General features: G+C 36.1%; 1 protein-coding gene across 3 annotated transcripts in view; it reads right to left on the bottom strand.

Annotated features, from left to right (window-relative positions):
- Positions 1-210: 210 nt before the first annotated feature.
- LPIN2 (lipin 2) overlaps positions 211-18164 on the bottom strand; it is a 43767-nt gene continuing 25813 nt past the window's right edge. For all 3 annotated transcript variants that reach the window (XM_030266054.4, XM_072924553.1, XM_002193029.7), the window contains exons 6-20: positions 15674-15797; positions 14725-15046; positions 14386-14485; positions 13385-13572; positions 12128-12221; positions 11723-11792; positions 11532-11621; positions 10759-10841; positions 9537-9681; positions 8657-8805; positions 8101-8187; positions 6608-6760; positions 5440-5554; positions 4653-4756; positions 211-4341 (exon numbers count right to left, since the gene is read on the bottom strand). In XM_030266054.4, the coding sequence (XP_030121914.1) occupies positions 4197-4341; positions 4653-4756; positions 5440-5554; positions 6608-6760; positions 8101-8187; positions 8657-8805; positions 9537-9681; positions 10759-10841; positions 11532-11621; positions 11723-11792; positions 12128-12221; positions 13385-13572; positions 14386-14485; positions 14725-15046; positions 15674-15797 (1969 nt within the window). In that variant the 3' untranslated portion in view covers positions 211-4196. The remainder of the gene's footprint in view (positions 4342-4652; positions 4757-5439; positions 5555-6607; positions 6761-8100; positions 8188-8656; positions 8806-9536; positions 9682-10758; positions 10842-11531; positions 11622-11722; positions 11793-12127; positions 12222-13384; positions 13573-14385; positions 14486-14724; positions 15047-15673; positions 15798-18164) is intronic.

The raw sequence follows: 18164 nt of genomic DNA, 5'->3' as shown, positions 1-18164 counted from the left end.
GCACAGAAGTTAAGCTTGATGACAGCAATTTTGTATCAGCTGTATAAATACTCTGAAAAAAAGTAAATCAAGCCCAAAAGAAAGCAAATGTACTGTATCCTGAGAAGACTAACTTGAATTCTATGTTAAACATAAATAAAATTTTAATAGTCCCATGTTTAGTCATTCAGCAGTACAATAAAGAATTACCAAATACAAAGCAAAGAGAAATTTCACTTTAAGTCTGTTTTTATTGTGATAACATTGTTCCGAACACCAATAAACATTGCACTGAAGTGTGGGTTGCTGTACCCAAGACAGTCCAGTCTTAACAAAAACCACTGTATTGGTATGATCACAGATTTGACATTTTAAACACACTACCTTATTAGTGATTGGGTTGCATAACAATCAAGTATTCCACATCTTCAAGATAAAATTGAAACAAATGACTGAAGAGAGTTTTCCCACCCTCAAAATAAACCAACATTTTAACTTTCATCTGGAAGTAATTAACACTGTAAAAAAGCCCCAGAAATTCCTTTCTATTTAGCAGATTTTAACTCTGAAAATTAAAATTTCTTCGGGCAAAAGTGACACTTTAAAGGCATCTCAAATTCTCCATCTTACCTGTGACGTTTCACAAGGAATTTGCATTACAGTCATTTAAACAACTCGTTCATATGACAGCTTTGTCTAAAACACTTGCATGAAATATTAACATGAAATCTCATCTCTTTCGTGTTTACCATAAATGGATTCAGAGTTTGCTTCAGAAGTCCCATAATGGAGTTGACAAAAGTGTTAGAACTTTTCCAGTTGAGAAGAAAAAAAAGGGTTTTGGAAGGCATATACTGATGACAGAAAGTTAAGAAGACATGAGCCAGGATTGCACATGCACTTGTATATTGTTGGGAATGAAAGCCCAATCTTTTGAAGTACAAACATGCTTGGTACAGAAAATAAATTAAAAAAATTAAATCCAGAAACACATACCCTTTAAACTGCTGATCTTTAAATTATTACAGAAACAGGTAATGCAAGTCACTAACAAGTTTTGAATTGCAATGTTCCTTATTTACTCCCAGACAGGTATCATTGACTCAGCCTTTGAGGGGTTCCAACGCTAAGAGGATCTGCATCTTCAACAACACAGTCTTTAAAAGGGGGTGTGCGTGTGCCCACAGCCAGGCACACTTAGAAGTTCCTCTTTCACAGAAAGAATGATGTAGCTTGCGCTAATTTTACATCAGTATAGCACAACTTGTTCTCAAACATTAGTTCCAGGCCACTTCTCTCCACTAAGGTAACAAAGGACAGGCTAATGCATAATTCTTATTTACCCCCCTCCACATTAATATCGCGGCACAAGCCCACAGCTTGATAGCAACAAGATGTCTGCACTAAAGTCAGTAAAGTGCCCAGCAGCCCCAAGAACACAGATACACAACGACAGGCCCCATATTCTGTCCCTAAATGGGGTTAACAAACAATCTGAAAAGCTTCAAATACAAGCCAGAGTTAGAAAAACCAAACCCCCTGCCCTACTCATATCAGAAAGACTCAACAACATTTACATTTTATCAAAAAACAAGTATCAAACTGTAGCTGTTACAGAGAAAAACAAATCTATCTTTTTAATTAAGCAACCTTTTGTACACTCCTACAAAGCAAAGTGACATGCTAGCAGAATGAGGAGCTCTCAACAAAACTCACACAACCCCCATTTTCATACCAGCTGAAAGCATATGTATTTGCAGATATACCTGATACTATTTTTCCATGCTTCTCATTTACTCAAGTCTCCACCTTGAAATCCACAGCTTATATTTATGATAGTCTGAAAAGTTGAAGGGAATTAAAGAAAAAAAGAAGTGAAAGAACCAAAAAAGACACAGCCAAACCATGGAAACAGTATGTCCCATTTGGGAACTCATCATGGTTTCATGAAGTGCTTTTATTTTTAGAAAAGCTGTGTAATACCAGGGCTACCAAGAGTAACCTTAAGCATGGTAAAGGAATTTTGACATCCACAAAAAGACTGTTTTAGGAAAGGCTGCTTCACTCCCTTTATGCAAAATAGAATCTTTAGATAGAATATTTAATCTTGTAATTAAAATACTTTATTAAGTTGGATTCTTATTTATTCATTTTAAAGTATTTAAGTGACTTAAAAGCTCAAATCACATTGATATTCAAAGCACTTGGTGATCATGAAAATTTTAGTTTCTAATGAAATCTATGGGATAAAAGGTAAGAAAAGAGAAAAAAAATACATGGAATTATGTTTGCAAGCTTCTGACATTGAAAAAAAATACAAGAAAAAAAGCAGAAAAATATCCTTTGAGTTGAATGCTGTGAAAGGATTCAACTCTCTACTTAAAGACTGAGTAGACTGGTGACCAAGACTCACAGACAGAAGTTATTGTTCCCACAGTACAAAAAATGAGGATGGCTTTCAATTCACTGACATGCATGACACACCATGACAGATAAGTTTTTTTATCTCACTCTCCTTCTCCTGCTCTGAAAGAAATTCCAGGTTGATTTTGCTTGCCTCCACTCTTTATCCAGTGTTTTATAAATATAGGAATACACTAGAATTTTATAATGCGGGAGGAAAGGTAATTTCATTTATACAGTGATTCAAAAATGTTCCCCCCCAAGCAGCTCACCAATTGTCCATAGCTAGCTGATGTTACATCAGAACTGAGGGTTAAGACACCCTGACAATGGAGAAAAAATACTCCTGGAGGGGTGTAAAATTCTCTAAATGTATGCTTTTGCAGGTAGTAAAACTGAGTGATCTGGTGTTTAAATGACTGTAGTCCTTAAGCCCTTTGGCCTGGTGGAATGATATATAGTCTTGTCCAAACGAAGTTAAATGCACTAATTCAACTCAAAAAGCAGCCACCTTTGCCTTTAAGTACTTTTGGAGAAAGAACAATTAGCTGCTTTTATATAGCTGATGAACACCAGAACTGGAATGCAATTTGTTCACAGGCTCTAACTAGAACCCGAGGAATGACCAGCATGATGTTTTCAAATAACCCAAAACTTCTTTAAAAAAAAAAAAAAGAAAAAAAAAAGAAAAAAAGAAATACAACAAAGGAAAAAAAAATATTCTGCTCTGCAGCATTTAACCATTCTCACAGCTGGAACCTCACTACTGAGTTGCATTTTCTTCCAGCTACTGAAAACCTGCAATACAGAACTCTGTAAAGACCTGCAGTAGACAATTAAAAAATTAAATACATAATTTTTTTAGTATTGCAATTCCCTGAATATAATCTATACATACATTTTACTGGCCTACACAGCATACACACACATATGCATTATCTCTTTGCTGAAAAAGGAAATAAAAATGCCAGTTCCCCAACTCTTACAGAAATGTTCCAAGATTTTTCTGGATGAAAATTTAACATGACACAGCACAGCCTGAAAACAACAAAAGCCATACAAATGTCTGAAGACAACTTTCATTTTAACAAGCTCATGAAATAGTTTTAACATTGTGTGTAAAAAAAAAGTAATAAGCAGGGTTAGTTTGAGCATGATTTGTACAAGTCCAGTCTTGTACATGTAACAAAAGGCATATTTACATTTAAAGAGGAAATTCATGTCTTCAGAATCTGCCAGGCTAATAAGGTCTGTACATTTTCTGTATTCTAGCTGAGAAAGAACACAGTGGTCCTAGGCTGGCTCCCTTCAAAAATGGCCTAAATGCTCATCTGAACATTAAACCACATTTTTCATTAATAGGTCTGACATTCCATTTGGCAGTTTCCATACACTTTTTGGCTTCATTTTAGAAAATATACTTAAGAAAACTTAAAAAGAATAATCTATGTTTACAATAAGGTCCTTATTTGTACTGATGAAAATGCAAAGTCATATTTTACCTCAGCATTTAGTTGCCCTGAAGCACTTGGGTACCATGACCATCAATGACAGGCCAATCTCAAGTGCCTTAGAACAGGTATATAATAACAAGCAATAAACAAATGAACACAAAAATCCACACACCCTCCCACAAAAAATAGACAGTAGCTTTGCATTTTCTTTGTTTTAAACCAATGAAATTAAAGTGATTTCTTTAGTAAGACTTACGGTACCAATATATAAATTAGCATCCTCATTAAGAAAGTTCTTCACATTTAAACTGAAGTTGAGTAGTTCAATATGGAATTCCTTCTCCTGGTGAGAAGCACTCTTCAGGCCAGGTCATCCATATTAAGGTCAGGGAGAGGCTCTCTCCAGTAGCAAAAAGAGCTGAATTCTGGGCACGGAAATGCAGAACTCTGTTCTTTATTAATCAATGGGAACACGTATTCCACAAGCTCACTTAGTCTGTAATACCTGTATTAAAGGAGAAGAAAGACCATTATTTAACAGTCTAGTTACTGTTCAGCTGTAGCCAAAAGCAGCTTTAGAAGTCCAGACCAGAAAGTTCTAGTCAATTAAGGCCCTACTACCACAAAAGCAATTTTCAACTCTATTTTTCCAATTTTTATTTTGAAAAGTTTCATTCAAGTATCAAAAGCTGCAAGTCCCTGGCAAATAAGGTTCTGCACATGTCATATGTAAAAGGAGATCAGTCATAAATGCAATTATTTTATAATCCCATTTCTAAACACTTTCTTTAGCTGAAATAACAAAAATGGTCTTACGAAGATTTGTTTCCCTTAGTCTGCTCTTGGATCAGTTCACCCTTTGGATTCACAGTAAATATTCTGCAGTCTGGAACTCCCACTTGCATGTAGGCATATACATCCTGCAAAAGCACCAATACAAGTACATGCTTCAACATTTCCTTATTGAATGTGTTAACAAGCAATTCATTAAAGAAATGAGAAGAGCTGATCCAAAAAGGCTACAGTAAAACTGCCCCTTAAAAAAAGTCCCCAAACAACAGTGAAAAAACTCCACCTCCAAAACATACACACACACACTATAAAAAAATATGCCTCCTGCCCCAAAACACTTAATTCCTGTGCCCAAGCCTAGGACCACAAACATGCACAAAGTCTGGACCACGCAACACTGTGTGACAATACTCTTCTTACAATACTCCTCTTTCTCTCACTTAATTACAGAAGCACTGAGCTGCAGAGAAAATACAGGAACCATACAACCGGAAAAGGGATTCAAGACTGTAAAGCACTGAATTAATGCCCTTAGGTCACAAAGCAGTCAAAAATACTTTAAAAGAATTCAGATGGTGGCACATATTCAATAAACTGAGAATACTAATGTATCTTTGCAACCTTTCTCATATAAGCAGTTGTAGCAACTTTTATTTAAGGTATCTGCATGTGGCTTTTCCCAATCAAACCCATAAAAGCAGCAGTGTCCCATTTCCATATTCAAATTTTCATAAACACAAAAAGAAAAGCCTGTTTGTTTTGCTTCTCAAGTACATGCATTTTAACCATTCAGTTAGAAAGGGGCACTTACATTTGGCCTGTTTCCAAAAGCAGCATAGAAAGGCTGTTTACTGGGAGCAAACAAATTCTTGATATCATTCAAACATTCGATTTTGAACTTCTCAGGTTTCTTTTCTATCACTTCCCTAAAATAAAATTTCAACAGTCAAATTCTAAATCATGATTTGATAGAAAGTATTCTCCTGTCCCCATTTATCTGGTATTTATATTCTCATTGCTTCCTGTTGCTAGCACTGGTAGTTTATAATATAGACAGTGTTAAGTAGCTCTCCAAGAACAATACAAGAAACAACCAAACATTCCCTCTTTTCCAAATCCTACAGTAAAGAAAACCAGGTGAATACTGTGCATAGGCTAAGTATAAACAGCAGTGGAATTCCCAGCTGTGACTGCAGCTGTGAGCTGCTTTTTTGTAGCTGACTATCTGAATCAGAAGCTCTAACCAAGTACACTTAAGTGTACTTGTTAAAACTTCTGCCTCTGACAAAAGTGTGTAAAGCCCATTACATGAATGGAAGTTGCTGTCATTGCTATCTGTGACAAAATAAAACCCAAATAAACAAAAAAGCCCAACAAAATGTAAAGAAACAAAATCCCCTCCACAAACAACCAATCCCAAACACCTGTCCATTATTAGCTCCTCCCATCAAGAACAGGTAGACTACAGCTGGTCCAAAAGATCAGCTGAATTGAACCATATCTAAACTCCATACATTTTTTAAGCAGCTGTATATGGAGTAATCCCAACATCACAAGATCATTTCACATGACAGTCTATATTCCCCAGATTTTTTTTTCTTTTCTCTCTACCTTCTGTAGTGGCAGTGCACTTCAAACCTTGAAGATATGCTTGAAAAAGACAAAAATGTACTGATATAAACAGAATCTAAAAGTCATCAGTCATAGACTAGATGATTAAAGAGAAGGGAATATGAGTTCCTCTTGGACTGATATGTTGTGGTTTTTAGTCACTTCTAACATGGCCACAGGAACTGAAGTATACAAATGAAATTAAGACAAAACAAAGTTTTTAAATGACCACTAGAGGGACATCAAGTCTCGGTAGCAAATATAGTCCAGAGTGGAACGTTTCATTACAGCTGCAGTGACAAATACTTTTAATCTTCTCTTTCTCTGAAGTGGGGAGGGAACTGATACAAGAAATCCCACAAGCTTACCTATGAAAGGCAGAAAACAAACTGCTGGGGGACAACATGAGAGGGCCCCTAGGGAGAATTGTTCCTTTGTCATTCACCCAGTGCAGGTATCCTCTGGTGATATCTGCCATCCCAATGGCACGGGCAGAACAGTACAGGAACTTGTAGCCATTTCTAGAAAATAAATTACCAACTTAGTTAATATTTCTGCTGAACTTTCTTTGCAAAGGTAAGTACACAATTATAGCAATGTCCAGAGGTACTAGTTTAGGTACTGAATTGCTGCAGAGCTCTGCACACACACAAGGAAAAGACTCTACTATTGTTAAAAGAATCTGCAAGGCATGTAGTAGTCTAATACACGACTTAATCAAAACCGGGAAACAGAAAGTGCAAACAGAATAGGTATGATAAAACTCAGAGGACACAATTAGATGGACTAGACAGTGTTTAAATAAGTGCCACATTGGTTTTATTCAGCTTCTTTCAGCCCAGCTGTAGGACGACAGCAATTATTTAAATTATCTGCATCACGAAATAATGGGTGCCAGATCTTCTGTCTTTTTCAGGCTGTTGGCAGAATTTGCAGTGCAGAATGAACGATGGATAACAACAAGCATTCATTAAACCCCTAAATTCTTCCTGCAGACTTTGTATGTTAATCTGTTACACAGATTTGTATACAGTTACTGCATGCACAAAAGGCTTTAGTGTTTATGTGCATTTTCAAAGAGTTGATTCAATTTGGCAAATAATTCCAAAACTGCTCTTCTGTTATGCACTGAATAAACAAAAAAACCCACCCCAAGCCACCCAAACAAAACCCAACAGTAACACATGTTATCTCCCATGAAGCACAAGGGGCCAACAATAGATTCTAAGACCCCAGATATTTTTGTAGAAAGGAAGACTACTAAAAAACAAAGACAAAAAGTTGATTATTTTATTATAATTCTGAAATTTCTAACTATTGATAGTCCTCAGTTAGCAAGTATTATTTCTGGCATCACTGTATTTTTGAAAAAAGTTGTTCCACAACATAAAATCGAAGCCATGGAGCATTCACTTGGCTTTGAAAGCAAACCCATTAAACCAGAAGACACTAGTGCATTGGAAGGACGCTACCTAGTTTTAAATTTATGCCATATGATATTTCTGATAGGCTTAGTGACCAACCCGAGTTGGTGGAAAACACACATGCATGTTTGAGAAATTATTTCTATTATGGTTCTCTTTTGTATTCATGAAAATATTACACAGCGTTTTTAGAAGCTAACATGCAGAATCCCTCCTGAGAAGGGAGCTAGTAAAAGTGGTGACTTGCATTCCTGTAAAAGTATACACTTGTGGAAAGAACTTAAGTTTCATTTGTGTATGACACAAGTTGCTCACTTCCCAGCATTTTGACCAGTACATTTTAATAAACGGAGTAATTTTAAACAACTATCCAATTACCTATACATTAATTCCCATATTCCAGAAAATCCTAATTGTTTCATAGATTGCATACTCACTCATTTATGGAATGATAGAGTTTTGCAATGCCCTGATGAGTCCAGTCCTTGCCAAACTGAGGGAGGATATGTCCCAAAGCATCAGACCTAAAAGGAGAATCAAAGGTACCTGATGTGTGGTATGAGTTTTGTTAAAGACAACCGTTAATGAACATACAATTTAGAATGAATATTTACAGAAATATTTCTGCAGAAGGTCCTAACTATTTAGAAAGAGAATTAATAAATAGTCCAGACAGAGAAATTAGTGGGGTCATATAATACAAGTGCGTTTCCAAGTTAACCCCTGGCTGCTAAATCTGAAGAAGTCTAATAGAGGGAACAATCCCATGGTAAATGTTATCTTGGCATTATTCTTTTAAAATGCATTTTCTAGTTTTCTTTAAAGGCAAGTACAAATTAAAACCAAAGCAACATTATAAATGAACATCCTTTAATAGTTATCTTACATAAAGTTTCTTTACCTTGTTTTGAAAAGCAGGATAGGATCAATAGAGCAAGATTAAAAAAAAAAAAGAAGAAGACACAAAGAAAGAAAACCCCCTAAGATACTTACTTGGTTATTGTTCCATCAATGTCTGATATTATGATTTTATCATTCCAGTTCCAGAGGTATATTGTTCCTGCACAACGGCAAGTCCCTTGATACTGTGTTGTAATGCTAAATACAACATCATTAGGGCCATCTCTGAGCTTCAACTTTGCCTGTAAAGTAAAAGTAACTAAAAATGTAAGTTGCCCTCCCTCTAAAATTTTTATGACTTTACAATCATAAATGAGCTGCACAAAATGGCTCATATATTCTTCCTTGTCTGTTTTGATTAACTCATCAAAAAGTGAACCACGGTTTAAGACAAGCAGTTTTGCTGTCCAAGTCTGTTGCAGCCTGGGTACATGTATATGCCCACAGTTCTTGTACTGCCTACAGCAGCAGGTATTTCATCCTCTGCCACTTTAAGTCTGGCTACTACAGACTTGCAGCACTATCAAACTGAACTCCTAGTTTTACCATAGGATACAAACAGTATCTTCTACTTAGTGGATGCTTTCCTCAAAATTCTCTCCGATGAAAATCATACATTTAGACAGTAGCAGAACTAACTTTTAAGTTAAGTTAGACCACAGTGAATAAACTGCACACCAATTTAAATGTATGCTATTACACAGATGTGCAGATCCCAGGATATCCAAACTGCAGAGGCAAACAATGCCACTTTCCTGGCAACATCTTTATATAAAGTTTGCCTGTAGAACTTCATAAGAAATTACTAGTTTTTAATCCAAACAGATTCTTAAAAAAACACAACAGAAAAAAATTAACAGAAATTCCCTGCAGCTGCCTACCCTTGCACAGGAATACATGTTAAATTTCTTTTTAAAGAAATTTTTTTAAGGATTCTTAATCATCCTACACACAAGACAGGCATGTCACTTACTATCTGGTCTGAAGACAATCTAAGTGACTTCTTATAAGATGTAACGTTCCCATGGGGTGGATGCTCTGCTGGGGCAGAATCCATTTTCAGGGATTCCTTCAACTCCTGGGATGCTTCATCACTAGAAGAATCATCCTCTGGAGGCCTAACGCGACATCAACCAGAATAAATGTAAGCTATATAAAATTCTTTTTTAATGGAGTAGATGCTTATGCCAGAGTAATTTCTGCTTATGCTGAGGATTTGCTGCTACCTGACAGCACAAATTAAGGAAGTCCATGGTCTAGTGAATGCCCAGATACATCCAGTACATGCCAATAAGCAAGTAAGACTTAGAATGCCAGTACTGGTGGAGCTCTAAACATGACTATTCCCAGCTGGCTCCACACACAATGGGTTTTGTAAAGACAGTGTTAGGTGGTCACTAATACTGTGTTGATGAATTAGGTAAACTGCAGATGAAAAGGGACACTGAATGGGTAGCAGTGCTTTGTTTTTTAAAAAAGCTGCCTATGGCATTTAAACTGTGGGTGTTAGTGGAGTAGCTCACCTTGTAAGGTTATTCACAGACTTATTTTCCTGCTCATTAGAGATTTCAAAATTAAAAGCAGCATTTAGTTTCTCTGAAGTATTAAATCACAATATATTTAGTTCTTTAAATCTTTAAGATACAAACATTTACAAGTACCTTTGCAAAATCATGCAAGAATATGCACATACATAATAAATACTCCAGAATAGGAGAGTTCTGTGCTAAGCACTGATAGCTGTCTACCACAGCTTGGGCAACATGTCCACTGTGATTAATACTATTTTATTATTTCAATTATTTAATGTTACAAAAAATTCCACATGGTTTAAATTATTTATACAATATTAGGCCTTCACAAAAGAAAAAAGTGTTACAAAGTGTATCATAAACAATATCACTGTATTTACAGAGCAGTGGCCTATTGATAAAGGTTACTATGTATGTATTTGTTCTGTCAGTTCTGTTACGATATAAGAAATAAACACAATAGCATTTAGGAAATAATTGTAGTCTATTTGTAGTTCCTACAATGTTTGCTGCCACGTTATTTGGTTCCTCTTCAGTAGCTTACAGGAAAATGTTTCTCCCCACAGTATATTACTACTGAATTCTTCATTCAAAAAAAAGGGGAAAAAAAGGGAAAAAAAGGCACCATTCAGTCCACAGATAAGTCTTCAGACAGGAACACACCTACTATTAACTTGCTCTTTTATAGTTGCTGGCAGTTCATTTGGTCTTTGTGTCTCAGTTTTCCCCTCTTTTGCCTCTGGTATCTAAAGCAACAAGATAATAAAAAACATGTTGACGTTTTAAGCATTTTAAACAAATCCAAGTTAAAAACAGCTACCAAAATAGTACATAAACGATATCAAGTCTCAGAATCACTATTCTACATAATAATTTCTAAAATTTTTTTTTAAAAAGGATGCTTATGAAGAAATTCTCTATTAAAGCTTTTTCTTATTTCAGGAAACAAAACTCTGTGTGCCAGAAATTGGGAACTGCTAGTTTAACATGATGAATTTAGCATTAAAAGGAGCTGTCAACCTTCGAGCTTATAAATCACTTTTTTTGTGGGGAAGTCAGTTTAGGGCTCATATTCAAGGTTTAGAAAGCTTTAGTCTAAAATGGGGTGTCTCAGCTTAACTATTATGCAGTGCAGCACCTACTTACGTGTGTGTACATTCCTAAAACATACTGCAGTGACTGAACAGCAGCTCTGATAACTGCTTATGGCTTAGAAGAAAAAATTTTAAGAATTATGTGCAACAGACGTATACATTAAATTTTGTTGACGCAACTCATAGCACCAGGCAATGATGCAGTATTTGAGGCTAAATAAACAGCTACAGCTACTGCAACATCAGTTGAGCTATATGAGCAGTGTTTTGAGGTACTTCTGACATAACTATTTTTTTCTTTTAACACCTAACAGAAAAAAAATCGTAATAGATCTCAGCCACCTGCTTAGTCATGCCTTCTTTCTTGCGCCAGAACCACCACCTTCCAGACTTCTTTGGCATCTTTTCTTTGACCCAAGACTCCACAGTAGCCTGAAAAATTAGATATGTTTTTAAGTAGTATATATAAACAGAGATAATCAGGTGTTACTACATACAAAATTTTCAGAGAAAGTATGCATGCATCTGTTTACCTTTGGTAAACTCTTCTGAAACACCTGCAAACTCAGAATCATTGGAGCAGCCAATGCCCAGTTATAATACCTGTTTTAAAACATGTTATTGGTAAGATATTTTGTAATAGATCAATAAATATCAGCATGAAAAACTTGCCTAGGTGTTGATAAAAACATTTATTTGCTGCCAACTAATAACACTAACATTTTCTGCAAGCAGAGTGGTTTTAATATATGCAATTCAACATCAGTGGCACTTAAGAGAAAAAAAATTTCACTTAAGCGAAAGCTGAATTTAATGCAAATCTTTGATTCAAACAGATTCACACAAAAACTACAATGGAAGCTGAGAAACCTGCTCACTTCAGAGACCAGACCTGAAATGGGATTTTCTATGACCTAATTACAAGACAGAGAATTTACCTGTTATAAATCCGTATTACCAAATTAGGATTGTCTATGAGTCCAGGGTTTTCAGCAAATTCATGATAAGTAATAATATGTTCCATGAATTTTTCTGCAATAGAAAGAGATTTTAATTAGAAAGTAATAATATAAAATCCCAAGATGTCTGATTAGTTTACATCTAGGAAAACCCTGTCTCTGCTGATCCTGCAGCATCACTAAAGATGTGCTAATTGAGGCCTACCTGTCAAGGGTCCTGTGACTGCCTCCTCCCTACAGAAAAAGCCTTGGACCACTTTAACAGTCACATTAAAAGGACATTAAGAAATCAAAAGGGGAAATATAAGGAGGAACTAATTCAGTTCAAAGGCTGGAAAAAGAAAGTCATGCTTGTCCAGACAGGTTTTCTTCAAAAATATGGTGGCAGGTAAGGTGTCTACATACTACACTAGAAGAAGAGGGGGAAGGGTGATGCTAGCTTTTCAGGTTTGAAAAATTACTATTATAAAACTAGCATTTTCACAACTAGTTTTTATATATGTTTGCAGAAATGCATGATTCAGTGTAAGACCCCAGCAATCAAGACATCCTTTTTTCCAATCAAATCCAGTACTACTACCATGTTACCACAAGAACAGTCTTGAGTCTTTATTAATAAGCACCTAAACGTCATTTAATGTATGGATGACCATTTTAAAAAGTGATGTTAAAACACTGCAGGATATGTCTGTGAAGATTTTATGCTCCTAAGAGCTCCCTTAAAAATACATAAAACTTCCACAGTAAATAGACTAAAGCATTAAGCGAGAAAAATCACCTAGTAAAAATCTACAGGTTAACAATCATTTAGAACAGAAGTAGAGCAGAAAACACAGTTCAACACAAAGGGTTTTTTATCACTTCAAAAAACCAGAAAAACAAGAAAAATTGTCAAGCAATTAGAAACACGATGAATTGTTAAGATTTACATAGGGCTAAGCAAGGACTGGCAACCAGATATCAATGTAGTTGGTCAGATAAATAATATAGAGTACAAAAAATGAGACAGAAAGCTTCTCAAGATGTCAAGTATCCTTTATTAATATGAGGTTCAATTCTGCTAGCTCTGCTTGGCAAATGCTTGAGAATTTTAGAAAAATGAAAGACTTTCTATCCTCTTTTCTCAATGTGACCATAAGCCAAAGTTTATTAAGGAGGAAATCAGAGCATTCAAGCCACTTCATTTGTTTAGCTGCTTGAGCTCTGTTCCTCTTTATGTTTTAGTCTTTCACATACCTTTAGAAATCTCTCCATTTTCATTGAGACCTCCACAAAGTGAAAGTGTAACATCAGGCAAGTCCATAGCAGAATCAGACATGCACTCTGTACCACTATCAGCAGCAGCACTGCCCACTGACTGGGGTGACTGGGAACCAGAAAGGGTATCTGACTCTGTCCACTGCCTGAAGCCAGGATCAGAATCACTAAAGGAAAGTGAAAAGTATTTTACTTGCAAAAAAATGTACAGATTTTATGTTACAGAACACACTCTATAATTACTCGCCCCAAAAAATCTTGCTTTTGAATTTTTACATCATTTCACAATATTAATTTAAAACCAACCTAACAAAAAATCCAGTCACACGCACCCCACACCAACCCTTCAGAATATTGGCAGACTGTTTCCAGTTCTCCGAACATCCCCCTCAATTCAGCAATAATTGCATTTCTTGCCAAAATTGGATTCAAATGAAAAAAACATCCTCTACATTCTACTTCTGCAGAACAATACTGTGCTCCTCAATCTTTACCAGAAAGTTGTAAAGTAAGGAGAAGGAAAAAAGGGCACTGCTTTTAGTGTTTTTAGAACACTGTCTGTTGCAGAATGTACAACAGAAAAGAAAAAGGACGTTTAAAAAACTTAATTTAAACGTCATTTAAATAACATTGACATTCAAGGCTCAAGTCACTAGTTCGATCCACTGAAAAGTTTACAATATGGCTGAACAAGAGTACTGGTGCAAAGGCAGTTTAAACGTACTCCTCTGTGTCTGCAGAACATACAGATTTCATAAAGAGGAAAATTCTCAGTAGTCACCTCCCATGCGATCTTTCAATGTGTTTCTTGTCAAATTAAGAATTTTCACAATGAGGTAAGTACTGAATACTTCACAAAACCCTAAAAACCTGAAGTCAAATTCTTTTTATCAGAACTGGCACATAAATAATACATGTAATGACTCAGGTCATGCAACTGCAGAATTACCCAGATTTAGAGCATTTTACTTCAAAATTACCTTTTGGGAAAGTACAGTGCTGCAACTTCAGGTTCCAAAGCCTTTAGGTCATCCAAGTAAATATCATCAGGGCCTTGATGATGACTTCGCTTGTGCACCCCTGTTAATTTTAATAATTAAGATTACTAAGATGAAGTTACCCAGACATGTTAAATATAAACATAACCATGGAAGATTCACACTTATTTGTATGATTTTTAAGTCCCAGAGTTTTCATTATCATTTCAGTCAGATAAAACTTTAAATAGGAAAAACTGAAAAGGCATTTATACTTTTCCACTATGACCTGAAGTTTGGTAGATCACACTGAGGGCAAGAATCAAGAGCTTTATTCCACACCTTTCTTTTTTGAAGGAGAGTCAGTTTTTGCTGTTGGTTTTGTTTCTGGTAAAGGATCCATCAATATTCTGGACTGATGATCACCATCCAATGGCAACGGAACTTGTGGTTCTACAACTGCAGAAGCAAGAGAGTCTTTAACATCCATCTGCTTAAGGAGAGGATGAGTTCTTGGCTCAGGTTTCAGTACTGTACAGACAGAATCTTTCACATCATCATCGTCTTCAACTTCATCAGAGCTGAGGATAACCCTAAAATGAGTCTTCTCTGATGGAGTAATGGTAGCTGTTCTGCAGTGTTCCAGCTTTTCTTTCTTACTTATCTGAAAAACAAAAGTCTAGTCAATTCTTTCACTTCACTTGTTTGTTTTATTCCATTCTAAACATTAAATTTGTACTCATGATACAAGTTCTCATCACACAAGAAAACCAGAAAACAACTTAACCAAGTATTGTAGTGACATAAAACATGTCTCACCATATTAGCAAAGTTCCCTGCAAAAGAATTTTCATAGGAGCTTATTTACAATTCAGTAATGAAACTGGCATAGAGAAAGTACTGACTTGACCAAACCACAGCAAGGAAAAAGTGTAAGTGTGGATTTACCAGGGCCTCTATTAAGATACCAAATTTACTCTTATCAAGGCTACAGTTCCTCTAGAATGAAACAGAACTTGCTCTACAATAAAGAAAATTAACTTCTTAATTGTTTCCTTCAGGTTCTAACTAAAAATTTAAAAATCTCAGACTTTCACTGCTAGATTTTCTGGGAGTACTTTGTTGAGCAACTTCTGAACTAAACAAAGCTGACTCTGCCTGCCACAAGGGGCTGCTACTTCTCCATTTCAGCTGTATCTGAACAATGGCAGCAAATTTCCAATCCTCTCCTAGGACAGTCTTGAATATGCCAAAAGTCAGTTACAAAGTTAGAGACAATAAAGACATTTACCTTGGTTGACTCTGGAAATCCTCCCCATGTCCATTCCATGTGAGATTCAGATCTGAGCAAGCTCTCAGCAGGCTTAACTTCTAGTTCTGAATCACTTTTAGGGCAGACTTGCTCAGAGAAAGGGCTACCAAATCAATTAAAAAAAAAAAAAAACGGGAAAAAAAGGAAAAAGAAAGCCAGTGTTTAAAATGCATTAATGCATTTGTTGTCCAGCTACTGTTGGTAGAGTTTTCAACAGCTTAACAGAGCTTCAATTATTTGGCAACATGGCAAGAAGCCCAGCAGGGTTTTCAAACGGTGAGAAATTAGGTTAAAACCAAAATCACATTAAAGACATTAAAGGACTTACATAGTGATCACACTAAACAGATTCCTCTGCTGCATCTAAAGTGCAGGAATATTTCTCCCTCAGCCCATGTTCCAGTTTTCAAACAAAACAAGAACAAATCTAAAATGTTTATCGAAAAGTAAGACAGAAAATAGTTTTGAGTTCCTTACCTCTGTAAAAATACAGCATTTCAGCTTGCTATGCAGAGACTTGAGTAATAAAATATTGCAAACATAACTCACAAGTGTACAAAACAACATAAATTCCCAATGCAGGGAAAAAAACGTTCAGAAGATAACTTAGGAGGGGGAAAAGAGATTACTTGGAAACTTCAGATGTGTTTGGACTACACGACGTTTAAAATCCATCCTATTTTTCATACATTGGTTATTATCCATAAATCAGAAACAGACTTCTAAAATTTACTTCAGTTGAGATTACTTTATTTTGCACATAGATCTTAGAGATTAAAGGAAACTCAAGGTTTTGTCTACCCTTCCTTTAATAGGGCAATTATATTGCATATTATAGAAATGCTGCTCTTTTTGCACTTTGACATTCATAACATATTATGGTTTGGTTTATACAAAAAAACCTCAGTATTTGAACTTAAACTTTAGGGACCAGAACTGGACACAGATCTCCATGTGTAGCCTGAACAGCACTAAGAGGAAAGAGATAATCACATCTCTGTTTCTGCCACTAATGCCCCATGGATGCAGCCCAGGATCCAGTTTGTCTCTGCTGCTGCAGCTGTGCTTTGCTGCCTCAGGCTCAGCTTGCTGTCCCCCAGGTCAGCCAGGCTGCTCCCAACCACACAGATCCCAGCTTGTACTGAGCTTTTTGGTTGTGTCATCCCAGTACACAATTGCACACTTGTGTTTGCACTTGTAATTTGTGACTCGGTGCTAGACAATCTCTTTGGGGCTCCCTCTCCCACGAAAGGTTGGGCCAAATGAACTTTTGAGGTCACTTCCAATTTGGGTTCCAATGATTTAATACTGAAAACTTTAAAGTAACTCCCTACAGGTATTTAATTTATGGATATTTTTTTCCATACAAAATTCCTGCAAGGATTAGTTACGTAATTCAGCACCATATATCAAACTTTCTGAAGGTTTGAGGAACTCAGGTTTTGTAGTATCATACAGAACTAAACTGTGATCACAATTCAGACTACAAAAATAGACATTACACAGATCACAATCCAGACAATAAGAATCCCTACACCTCAAAAATCTAAGATATGAGGACACTTAAACGTCTCTACAATGGTGAGTTGTCATCTCAGTTGACTTCCAGCCTCATCACTCATGGACACAAAAACAAAACTGGCCTTTTCCCCTCAAGTTTTCCATTAGCAATGTCATACAGGAATGACACTTTCTGTCCTGTTCAAAGGGCTTGTTTAAAGTGACACACTGATGAAAATACATGTATTCCTTTGTCTTCAGGAAGAATATAAACTAACTTTCCCTACATGTCAAATAATTTATTCCACCTACACCACAAGTCAACTGGAAGCTATGCACAATATGAACCTGTTTCTAAGTCTATTTCTTAATATTCAGTAGTTCCTGCAAAAGATTGAATATTTCAGGGATTTGGGACCCTAAAACTATTCCACTTCCCTCAAAGCAGGTTTCTCACTGTCCTTCTCAGGCAGAAGTGTTTAGCTAAAAGGCCCATGCTTGTAATAGTGATGTAGTTGTGCCACCATTGCCTGTTAAAACAGGAAGAATACTGATGGCATCAGGTATCAAATAGTTAATGGTTATGCTTTCCATCTTATTATATTGAGTAGGGCAAACAAATGTCCTCATGGGAAGGACTTGTGCTATTTTCTCCCTTGAGCTCCCTGCAAGGGTTCTGAAGAGCAAGACAACCAATTGAACTAAGTTAGTTAGCATTTTCAGATCTCCAAAAAGGAGGTTATTAAAAGCTCCCATTTCTCTTCCTCTGTATGATAGCTGCATGATAAAATATTTCTTTGATAGCTTAGGAGAAGTAATTTTAAGAAAAATTCCTCTTCTCCTAGATGGCTTGTGTCAGAGAATCCCTGACCCAATATCTTCCCCAAAGACAAAAAGGAAAATTTCCAATTTTTCTGTTGAACTGCAATCTGGACGGGGTAGCTTTTTGTTAAAAACAACCCCAGAACTG

This window comes from Taeniopygia guttata, chromosome 2 (assembly GCF_048771995.1).
Source record: "Taeniopygia guttata chromosome 2, bTaeGut7.mat, whole genome shotgun sequence".
NCBI lineage: Eukaryota > Metazoa > Chordata > Aves > Passeriformes > Estrildidae > Taeniopygia > Taeniopygia guttata.
The sequence above is the reverse complement of the archived record's forward strand: the minus strand, read 5'-3'. Positions and strand labels throughout refer to the sequence as shown.